This window comes from Martes martes (assembly GCF_963455335.1).
Source record: "Martes martes genome assembly, chromosome: 11".
Lineage (NCBI taxonomy): Eukaryota > Metazoa > Chordata > Mammalia > Carnivora > Mustelidae > Martes > Martes martes.
Window position 1 is genome coordinate 24112043 of NC_137899.1, and position 12035 is coordinate 24124077.

At 39.0% G+C, this 12035-nt stretch overlaps 1 protein-coding gene across 1 annotated transcript in view; it reads left to right on the forward strand.

Annotated features, from left to right (window-relative positions):
- FBXL13 (F-box and leucine rich repeat protein 13) overlaps positions 1 to 12035 on the forward strand; it is a gene marked incomplete at both ends in the record, with an annotated part of 240961 nt that overhangs the window by 85139 nt on the left and 143787 nt on the right. The window contains one exon of the mRNA XM_080818712.1: positions 7826 to 7958. Within this exon, the coding sequence (XP_080674838.1) occupies positions 7826 to 7958 (133 nt within the window). The remainder of the gene's footprint in view (positions 1 to 7825; positions 7959 to 12035) is intronic.

A 12035-nucleotide genomic window follows, 5' to 3' on the forward strand; every position in this document is an offset into this window, starting at 1 on the left:
CTATACAACATTAAACAAGGCTTGTTTGATATTCTTAGGGTGTCTGCATGTACACAGACCCACATACACTCTGGCATTTTCTAATATGGACTTCTAGGTTGGTACCTCTTTACTATTCTTGTCATTGTACTATTTTTATACTATTCTTGTAACCTAGAATTTCTCAATTCAATGAGACACTGGGGAGAGGTCTCAGCCAACCACAAAAAACAAGCATAAATGTTCCTTGTTGACTTCTCTTTTCTGTTCCTTGGATGATACTTTAATCTCTGTAGTCATTTATGCCATCAACCAATGTTGCAGTGGGAACATTTTCCCTGATTCCTAATGTCACATCAGTAGCTGACTTTATCACCCCTCCTTAATAGCCAATGATTAGAGGAATAATGACATCACATGCTCATCTATGAGTAGATGGCTGGAACCATTCAACAAAAATTCCAAAATTTAGACAAAGAAACTAAGGTGCCATTCATAAATCGAGTCAACATCTTGATGTTCCGTTCTTGGCTTTACTATTCCACACGCACCTTGTGCTACATTGGCAAGAAGAAAATGTGCTTCTGTCTCAGCTAACCCATCTTGGCTACCAAATGTAATATGCCTGTCTTAAATTTATTTTTAGTTTAAGGCCGCGATACTCAAACTTCAGAATGCATCAGAATCATCTGAAGGGGTTGTTAAAACAGATTGCTGATTGCCAAACCTAGAATTTCTGACTTAGTAGGTTGGGGGTGGGGCTTGAGAGTTTGCATTTCTAACAAGTTCCTGGGTGACGCTGATGCCGCAGTTCCCAGGACCATACTTTGAGAATCACTGGTTTAAAGTAATAAATCTCTTTCCTATGTGACAGATTGGGGATGTTATTTTTTGCTTTGGAAAACCTATAAGAATAAAAAAATGAATCCAAGTGATCAGAAAGAGAAAGATCATGTACAATATTAAGATCAGAACAAATCCTGCAGAAGCCTTGCAGGAAAAGCTAGCACTTTTGCCCAGAGACCTCACTAGGTAAAGCTGGAGAAAATATGAGCACATGTCAGTGAAGAACAAAGCCCGGATAGGAAGTTAAGTTTCTTTATGTTCAGCAAATTTCCCTCTCCACAATTCTTCATTGTTCTTCATCTTCTATTAGTTTACCTTCATTTGTGAGTGCTCAAATATGGCACAACCATAACAAACATTTTAGCACAAAGAATATCTTTGTTCAGATGGCAATGAGAGATTGGAAGTTCATAAACGTGATCTTTAGTTTTTCATTTATATATTTTTAAAAATTAACATAGAATGTATTATTTGTTTTAGGGGTACAGGTCTGTGAATCCTCAGTCTTATCCAATTCACAGCACTCACCATAGCACATACCCTCCCCAATGTCCATCACCTCGACACCCCATCCCTCTCCAGCCCCTGAACCCCCAGCAACCCTCAGTTTATTTCCTGAGATTAAGAGTCTCTTATCATTTGTCTACCTCTCTGGTTTCATCCTGTTTCGTTATTTTCCCCTCTTCCCTCATGATCCTCTGCCTTGTTTCTCAAATTCCACATATCACTGAGATCATATGATAATCATCTTTCTCCGATTGACTTATTTCACTTAGCATAATACCCTCTAGTTCCATCTACATCATTGCAAATAGCAAGATTTCAATTTTTGGTTGGTACATAAAAATATATATATATATACATACACATACACACACTACCAAACCATACATACATATATATATATGGCTTTTCCCATGGTTTGGTGTTGTGGACATTGCTGCTATAAACTATAAATAGTTTTTGGGGTAAATACCCAGTATTTTGGGGTAAATACCCAGTAGTACAATTCCTGGGTCACAGGGTAGCTCTATTTTCAACTTTTTGAGGAATCTCCATACTGTTTTGCAGAGTGGCTACACAAGCTTGCATTTCCACCAATAGTGTAAGAGGGTTCCCCTTTCTCCACATCCTCGCCAACATCTATTGTTTCCTGACTTGTTAATTTTAGCCATTCTGACTGGTGTGAGGTGGTACCTCACTGTGGTTTTGATTTGTATTTCCCTGATGCCAAATGATATTGAGCATTTTTTCATATGTCTGTTGGCCATTTGTATGTCTTCTTTGGAGAAATGTCTGTTCATGTCCTCTGCCCATTTCTTGATTGGGTTATTTGCTCTTTGGGTGTTGAGTTTGATAAGTTCTTTATAGATTTTTGGATACTAGCCCTTTATCTGTAAGTCATTTGCAAATATCTTCTCCCATTCTGTCAGTTGTCTTTTGGTTTTGTTGACTGTTTCCTTTGCTGTGCAAAAGCTTTTTCTTTTGATGAAGTCCCAATAGTTCATTTTTGCCCTTGCTTCACTTGCCTTTGATAATGTTTCTAGGAAGAAGTTGCTGCGGCTGAGGTCAAAGAGGCTGCTGCCAATGCTCTCTTCAAGGATTTTGATGGATTCCTGTCTCACATTGAGGTCTTTCATCTGTTTTGAGTCAATTTTTGTGTATGGTTTAAGAAAATTGTCCAATGTCATCCTTCTGCATGTGCTGTCCAATTATCCCAACACCATTTATTGAAGAGACTCTCCTTTTTCCATTGGACATTCTTTCCAGCTTTGTCGAAGTTTAGTTGCCCATAGAGTTGAGGGTCCAGTTCTGGGCTCTCTATTCTGTTCCATTGATCTGTGTGTCTGTTTTTGTGCCAGTACCAAACTGTCTTGATGATACAGCTTTGTAATAGAGCTTGAAGTCTGCAACTGGGATGCCACCAGCTTAGGTTTTCTTTTCCAACAATCTTCTGGCTATTCGGGGTCTTTTTTGGTTCCATACAAATATTAAGATTATTTGTTCTATTTCAGTGAAAAAAGTTGATGGCATTTTGATAGGAATTGCACTGAATGTGTAGATTGTTCTAGGTAGCATAGACATTTTCACAATATTTGGTCTTCTAATCCATGAGCATGGAACGTTTATCCATTTCTTTGTGTCTTCCTCAATTTCTTTCATGAGTATTCTATAGTTTTTTGAGTACAGATTCTTTGTCTCTTTGATTAAATTTATACCTAGATACCTTATGGTTTTGGGTGCAATTGTAAATGGGACTGACTCCTTAATTTCTCTTTCTTCTGTCTTGTTGTTGGTGTATAGAAATGCAACGATTTCAGGGCACCTGGGTGGCTCAGTGGGTTAAGCCTCTGCCTTCAGCTCAGGTCATGATCTCAGGGTCCTGGGATCGAGCCCCGCATCAGGCTCTCTGCTCAACAGGGAGCCTGCTTCCCCCCCCCCCCTCTCTGCCTGCTTCTCTGCCTACTTGTGATCTCTGTCAAATAAATAAATAAAATATTTAAAAAAAAATAAATGCAACGATTTCTGGCATTGATTTTATATCCTGACACTTTACTGAATTCCTGTACAAGTTCTAGGACAATTGGGGTGGAGTCTTTTGGGTTTTCACATAAAGTATCATATCATTGGCAAAGAGTGATAGTTTGACTTCTTCTTTGCTGATTTGGATGCTTTAATTTCTTTTTGTTGTCTGATTGCCGAGGCTAGGACTTCTAGTACTATGTTGAATAGCAGTGGTGATAATGGGCATCCCTGCCATGTTTCTGACCTTAGGGGAAAAGCTCTCAGTTTTTCCCACTGAGAATGATATTCTCTGTGGGTTTTTCACAGATGGCTTTTATGATATTGGGGTATGTACCCTCAATCCCTACACTGTGAAGAGTTTTAATCAAGAAAGGATGTTGTACTTTGTCAAAAGCTTTTTCTGCATCTATTGAGAGTATCATATGGTTCTTCTCCTTTCTTTTATTAATGTATTGTATCACATTGATTGATTTGTGGATATTGAGCCAACCTTACAGCCCAGGAATAAACCCCACTTGATTGTGGTGAATAATTCTTTTAATGTACTGTTGGATCCCATTAGCTTGTATCTTAATGAGAATTTTTGCATCCATTCTCATCAGCGACATTGGTCTGTAATTCTCCTTTTTGATGGGGTCTTTGGGTTGGGATCAAGGTAATGCTGGCCTCATAAAATGTGTTTGAAAGTTTTTCTTCTGTTTTTTGGGAACAGTTTCAGAAGAATAGGTGTTAATTCTTCTTCAAATGTTTGGTAGAATTCCCCTGGCCCTGGGGTCTTGTTTGTTGGGAGATTTTCTTTTTTTTAAAGATTTTGTTTATTTATTTGACAGACAGAGATCACAATCAGGAAGAGAGGCAGGCAGAGAGAGAGGGGGAAGCAGGCTCTCTGCTGAGCAGAGAGCCCAATGCGGGGCTCGATCCCAGGATCCTGGGATCATGACCTGAGCTGAAGGCAGAGGCTTTAATCCACTGAGCCACCCAGGTGCCCCTTTTGGGGAGATTTTTGATTACTGTTTCAATTTCCTTGCTGGTTATGGGTCTGTTCAGGTTTTCTATTTCTTCCTAGTTCAGTTTTGGTAGTTTATATGTCTCTAGGAATGCATCCATTTCTTCCAGATTGTCAAATTTGCTGGCATTTAGTTGCTCATAGTTTGTTTTTATAATTGTATTTCTTTGGTGTTGGTTGTGATCTCTCCTCTTTCATTCATGATTTTATTTATTTGGGTCCTTTCTCTTTTCTTTTTGATAAGTCTGGCCAGGGAGTTATCCATCTTATTAATTCTTTCAAAGAACCAGCTCTTAGTTTCGTTGATTTGTTCTATTATTCTTTTGGTTTCTATTTCATTGATTTCTGCTCTGCTCTTTAATATTTCTCTCTCCTGCTGGGTTTAGACTTTCTTTGTTGTTCTTTCTCTAGCTCCTTTAGGTGTGGGGTTAGGTTGTGTACTTGAGACCTTTCTTGTTTCTTGAAAAAGGCTTGTATCACTATATACTTTCCTCTCAAGACTGCCTTTGCTGTGTCCCACAGATTTTTGAACAGTTGTGTTTTCATTATCATTTGTTTCCATGAAATTTTTCAATTCTTCTTTAATTTCCTGGTTGACCCATTCATTCTTTTTTTTTTTTTAAGATTTTATTTATTTATTTGATAGAGATCACAAGTAGGCAGAGCAGCAGGCAGAGAGAGAGGGAGAAGCAAACTCCCCGCTGAGCAGAGAGCCCAATGCAGGGCTCGATCCCAGAACCCTGGGATCATGACCCGAGCCGAAGGCAGAGGCCTTAACCCACTGAGCCACCCAGGCGCCCCACCCATTCATTCTTGATTAGGATGCTCTTTAGCCTCCTTATATTTGGGTTCTTTCCAACTTTCCTCTTGTTTTTTTTTTTTTTTTTTTTAAGACTTTATTTATTTATTTGACAGAGAGAGATCACAAGTAGGCAGAGAGAGAGAGAGAAGGAAGTAGGCTCCCTGCCAAGCAGAGAGCCCAATACAGGACTTGATCCCAGGACCCTGAGATCATGACCTGAGCTGAAGGCAGAGGCTTAACCTACCGAGGCACCCGGGTGCCCCCAACTTTCCTTTTGTGATTGAGTTCAAGTTTCAATGCATTTTGGCCTGAAAATATGTACAGAATGATCCCAATCTTTTGGTATCAGTTGAGACCTGATTTGTGACCCAGGATGTGATCTATTCTGGAGAATGTTCCATGTGCACTAGAGAAGAATGTGTATTCTGTTGCTTTGGGATGGAATGTTCTGAATGTGTCTGTGAAGTCCATTTGGTCCAGTGTGTCATTTAAAGGCTTTATTTCCGGGGCGCCTGGGTGACTCAGTGGGTTAAAGCCTCTGCTTTCGGCTCAGGTCATGGTCTCATCGTCCTGGGATCGAGCCCTGCATCGGGCTCTCTGCTTGGCGGGGAGCCTGCTTCCCTCCCCCTCCCTGCCTGCCTCTCTGCCTACTTGTGATCTCTGTCTGTCAAATAAATAAATAAAATCTTTAAAAAAAAATAAAGGCTTTATTTCCTTGTTGATCTTTTGCTTAGACAATCTGTCCATTTCAGTGAAGGGGTGTTAAAGTCCCCTGCTATTATTGTATTATTATTTATTTTTATTTATTTATTTGACAGAGATCACAAGTAGGCAGAAAGGCAGGCAGAGAAAGAGGAAGGGAAGCAGGCTCCCTGTTGAGCAGAGAGCCTGATGCGGGGCTCGATCCCAGGACCCTGAGGTCATGACCCAAACCAAAGGCTTTAACCCACTGAGCCACCCACGTGCCCCTATTATTGTATTATTGTCGATGTGTTTTTTTGATTTTGTTATTAATTGGCTTATATAATTGGCTGCTATGTTACAGGCATAAATATTTATAATTGTTAGATCTTCTTGTTGGATAGACCCTTTAAGTATGATACAGCTAGGGCGCCTGGGTGGCTCAGTCATTAAGCGTCTGCCTTCGGCTCAGGTCATGATCCCAGGGTCCTGGGATCGAGCCCCACATCGGGCTCCCTGCTCTGCAGGAAGCCTGCTTCTCCCTCTCCCTCTGCTGCTCCCCCTGCTTGTGTTCCCTCTCTCGCTGTGTCTCTGTCTGTCCAATAAATAAACAAAATCTTAAAAAAAAAAGTATGATATAGCTAGTCCTTTATTATATTATATACAGTTATATTATATATAGATGTTATAGTTTTTGGTTTAAAATCTAATTTGTCTGATATAAGGAGTGCCATCCCAGCTTTTTTTTTTTTTTTTTTTTTTTTTGAATGTCCATTAGCATGGTAAATGGTTTTCCACCCTCTCTTTTAAATCTGAGAGCATCTTTGGGTCTAAAATGAGTCTCCTGGAGACAGCATATTGTTGGGTTTTGTTTTGTTTTGTTTAATCCAATCTGATACCCTTTTAATTGAGGGATTTAGTCCACTTACATTCAGGGTAACTATAGAAAGATATGAATTTAGTGCTATTGAATTGCCTTAGGGTGACTGTTACGGTATATTGCCTGTGTTCCTTTCTGGTCTATGTTACTATTAGGTTCTCTCTTTGCTTAGCGGACACCTTTCAATATTTTTTGTAGTGCTGGTTTGGTAATTGCAAATTCTTTTAATTTCTGTTTGTCCTGGAAGCTTTTTATCTCTTATTCTATTTTCAATGACAGCCTAGCTGGCTAGGCTGCATATTTTTCTCATTTAGTATCCTGGATATATCATGCCAGTCCTTTCTGGCCTGCCAGGTCTTTGTGGATAGGCCTGCTGCCAATCTAATACTTCTACCATTGTAGGTTACAGACCTCTTGTCCTGAGCTGCTTTCAGGATTTTCTCTTTGTTTCTGAGATTTGTAAATTTTTCTATTAGATGTTGGGGGTATTGACTTATTTTTATTGATTTTGAGGGGAGTTCTTTGTGCCTCCATGTAATCTTTTAGCTGAAAGACATGATTAATACTACAATATCAATGCTATTGTTTATCAACTGGCCCCAGCCACTTGGAGCTCCCAGAAATCTCTGTGCTCTTCAATATTACATGCAATCAGCCAGGTACACTCAGGTCATCTCTCCTTTGCCCCAGACCTCTCTCCTCAAATTATGAGTTAGGAGAAGGCCACTCTAAACCTCTCACTCTAAATTGTCTTCCCCATAGTCAAGAACTTAACACATCATTTATGCTCATAAATAGAGAAGGAGGCACCCATTACTAATGAACCTGGATGGGTTCACTGACCCTGAAGTAGGGGGCTCTTGCCCTCCCAGCTGTTGACCTAGATTAGACATTTGGAATCTGTTTGTAATTAAACCTGGGAATGACCATGAACAAAAAAAAAATCTGTTGGCAATTAAACTCCAAAATGACCATAAAAACAAAGAAATGAAAAAGTGAGAGATGTGCTGAAGACATTTGTTTCTTGATGCTTTTAAAATACTAAAATTTTTTGCATGCAAAAGATCTTTCTTATTTCTTAATGTCTTTGGTTTACCCTTTTTAGATTGATTTTTCTGCAGTAAAAAATATAATCACGGATAAATATATAGTGTCAACTTTGCAAAGGTGGCGTCTAAATGTGCTGCGTTTGAATTTTCGTGGTTGTGTTCTCCGATTGAAAACCTTGAGATCTGTCAGTAAGTATGTTCATTACAACTCTTTGTCTTGCTTCCCTGTTTTTAACTGAACAAATATAAAGAAAAATATAAATGAAATAGAAACTGCAGTTATAGTCATAGTCTGTACGAATGCCAATTATAAACATTTAAAATGCTTAAAATACAGTCAGCTCTTAGTGGATTTTATGCTCTGGGAATTAGTGCTTTGTCCATTTTTTTTTTAAAAGATTTTATTTTTTTGACAGACAGAGATCACAAGTAGGCAGAGAGGCAGGCAGAGAGAGGAGGAAGTAGGCTCCCCGCTGAGCAGAGAGCCCAATGCGGGGCTCGATCCCAGGATCCTGAGATCATGACCTGAGCCGAAGGCAGAGGCTTTAACCCACTAAACCACCCAGGCGCCCGAGTGCATTGTCCATTCTTATAGACTGCTTTTTTTATCTAGCATTTGTCTATGAATCCTCAATTCATCTTCTAAAAAAAATACAATATAAGAATATAATCTCAATTTAAAAATTCTAAAAATAGACAGTAAAAGGAAAACTTCCCTTTATCTCCCTCAAACGCATTCACTTACTCAAAGGTACTCAATGTTAACCAATTTTCTGTTTTTCTAAAATACATTACATATATGTTATTAAAAATACACAATTGGGGTGCTTGGGTGGCTCAGTGGGTTAAGCCACTGCCTTCGGCTCAGGTCATGATCTCAGGGTCCTTGGGATCGAGCCCCGCATCGGGCTCCTTGCTCAGTGGGGAGCCTGCTTCTCTCTCAGCCTCTGCCTGCCTCTCTGCCTGCTTGTGCTCTCTGTCTCTCTCTCTGTCAAATAAATAAATAAAATCTTTAAAAAAAAATACAGTTAAAAATTTTAACATGAAAAGGATCATATTGTTTTATATTTTCTTTTATATCCTAGAAATTTTCCATGTCAGTTTATATAGACCTATGAAATTATTTTAAATACTTAAAATCATTTTCCATACCATGGATATAGCATAATTTATTTGACTTTCTTCCTCTTGATGGACTTTGAGGTTATTTTCATTTTTTTCCAAACTGCTTTGTACTTTCATTGTAACATTTGTCTTTAACCGTCTTAGCTAGTCTGAGCTGTTATAATAAGTTTCATAGACTGGTGTTCTTTATAAAAGAACAGAAACTTATTTCTCACAGTTCTGGAAGCTGGGTGTCCAAGACCAGGGTGCCAACATTGTTCTAGAGAGGGCCCTCTTTCAGGTCAGAGACCCTCACTGTCTTCTTGTATCCTCACATGACAGACAGAGGGAGTCAGAGATCTCTGGAGTCCCTTGCATAAAGGCACTAATCCTATTCATGAGAGCTCCACCCTAATTATGTCCTGAAGGCCCTCTACCTCCTCATACCATCACATGGTATAGGGCTAAATTTCAACCCATGAATTTGGTGATGAGGGCACAACCAGTCCATTGCATTAACCCATATGTTGTTTAAGGCGCAATTTTTAGTGTCCATATATATATTTCTGGAAATGAAAGGAAAAATGTATTTTAAAAAATATACATTCAGGGGCGCCTGGGTGGCTCAGTGGGTTAAAGCCTCTGCCTTCGGCTCAGGTCATGATCTCAGGGTCCTGGGATCGAGCCCCGCATCGGGCTCTCTGCTCGGCAGGGAGCCTGCTTCCTCCTCTCTCTCTGCCTGCCTCTGCCTACTTGTGATCTCTCTCTGTGTGTCAAGTAAATAAATAAAATCTTTAAAAAAAATAAAAATAAAAAATATACATTCATACTGATTTCAGGTAATAAGAATGCCATAAACATATGTAGATATCAACATGGATGCATGTGTGAAAGTAACTTGCAGAATGACATATATAATCTAAGACCATTTGCATACAATTTTCAACATGCAAAATAACAATACACTTAATATTTTGAAAGATTTTCGATTATATGTATATGTATATAAAATATGTATATATATGTATATATGTATATGTATATAAAAATCATATATATATATATATGATTTTTTATTTATTTAGAGAGAGAGGATAGAGAACATGAGAGGGGGAAAGGTCAGAGGGAGAAGCAAACTCCCTGCTAAGCAGAGAGCCCCGTGTGGGACTTGATCCTGGGACTGTAGGATCATGACCTGAACTGAAGGCAGTCACTTAACCAACTGAGCCACCCAGGTGCCCCTCAATAATATATTTTTAAGGGGACACACACATATATATAGCAAAATACAAAATCATGTATGGGAATGAAAACTTCAAATGCAAGGTAATGGTTACCCTGAGGTGGACAGAGTAGAATGAAGTGGGGAAAAGGTTCACAAAGAGTTTATTTGTTTGTTTGTTTGCCTCTTTCTTTCTTTGAGGGAAAGGGTCTGGGTCAGGGGGAGAGGGCAAAAGGAAAAGAGAGAGAATCTTAAGCAGGCTCCACACCCAGCACAGAGCCCAAAGCAGGGCTTGATCTCATGACCCTGAGATCATGACCTGAGCAGAAATCAAGAGTCAGATGCTTAACTGACAGCTACCCAGGCACACCAAAGAGTTTCAAAACTGTACATTTTTTTAACTGAAAAAGTAAAAATATACCAAATGGGATAATTCTGCCTGGCTGCTGATGGTGAAAAGAACTATAGTTTTCATATGATGCTATTGTACTTGATCATATATTAAAGTGTTTTCTTGGCTTTAATACTTAGCCCATTGATTCTTTTGGGTTTTCTAGGCAGATCATTTATTTCAATTCATTCCTATTCTTACATCTTTTCTTTTTTTTAGCAGCAGGGATATGCAGCCATCTTGTCTCATTCTTTACTCTTTATATATATATATATATTTTTAAAGATTTTATTTATTTATTGACAGACAGAGATCGCAAGTAGGCAGAGAGGCAGGCAGAGAGAGAGGAGGAAGCAGGCTCCCGTGGAGCAGAGAGCCCGATGCAGGACTCGATCCCAGGACCCTGGGATCATGACCCGAGCTGAAGGCAGAGACTTTAACCCACTGAGCCACTCAGGTGCCCTATATTTTTAGTGAGAATAGTGTTAATATTATTACATCTTTTATTTCTGGGATACACCCTATTTAGGGATATAATACTATTCCCTTTTTTTACAGCAGCCATTTTTGCTTGTTCCTTATTCAATCTGGCCATGTCTGCCTTTAGATTTTAGGAACTATTAATTTCTGATCCACCAATACCATTTCTACTTTGTTTTCCAGGGATATTACAGATTTTTGAAAAAAAAATCATTTCTTGGAATTTGGATAGGAGAGGAAAGCTGAAATATGTGCTTAGTCTGCCATCTTGAATGAATGTATAACTTTATTAGTAATAAAGAATTAACAAAATAATTGTAAACTTTAATGTGCTAGCCACCCAGTATATAGCAGCATTATCCACAATAGCTAAATTATGGAAACTGCCCAAGTGTCCATCAACTGATGGGTGGATAAAGAATATATGATAAATAAATACCATGGAATATTACTTAGTCATTAAAAAAGAATGAGGGGCACCTGGGTGGCTCAGTGGGTTAAAGCCTCTGCCTTCGGCTCAGGTCATGATCTCAGGGTCCTGCGATCGAGCCCCGCATCCAGCTGTCTGCTCCCAGGGAGTCTGCTTCCCCCTCTCTCTCTGCCTGCCTCTCTGACTACTTGTGATCTCGCTCTCTGTCAAATAAATAAATAAAATCTTAAAAAAAATAAAAAAGAATGAAATCTTGCCTTTGCAATGACGTGGACAGAACTAGAAAGTATTATGCTAAGCAGAATAGGTCAACCAGAAAAAGACAAATACCATTTGATTTCACTTATGTGGAATTTAAAAAACAAAACAAATGAGCAAAGGGGAAAAAGAGGGAGAGGGAGGGAGGGAGAGAGAGAGAGAGAGACAAACTGGGAACAGACTCTTAACTATAGAGAACAAACTAATGGTTACCAGAATGGAGTTAGGTAGGGAGAGCAGTTAAATAGGTGATGGAGATCAAGGAGTGCACTTGTGATGAGCACTGGGTATTACATGGAAGTGTTGAATCACTGTATTGTATACCTGAAACTAATTATACTGTGTGTTAACTAGCTGGAATTTAAATAAAAACTTCCAAAA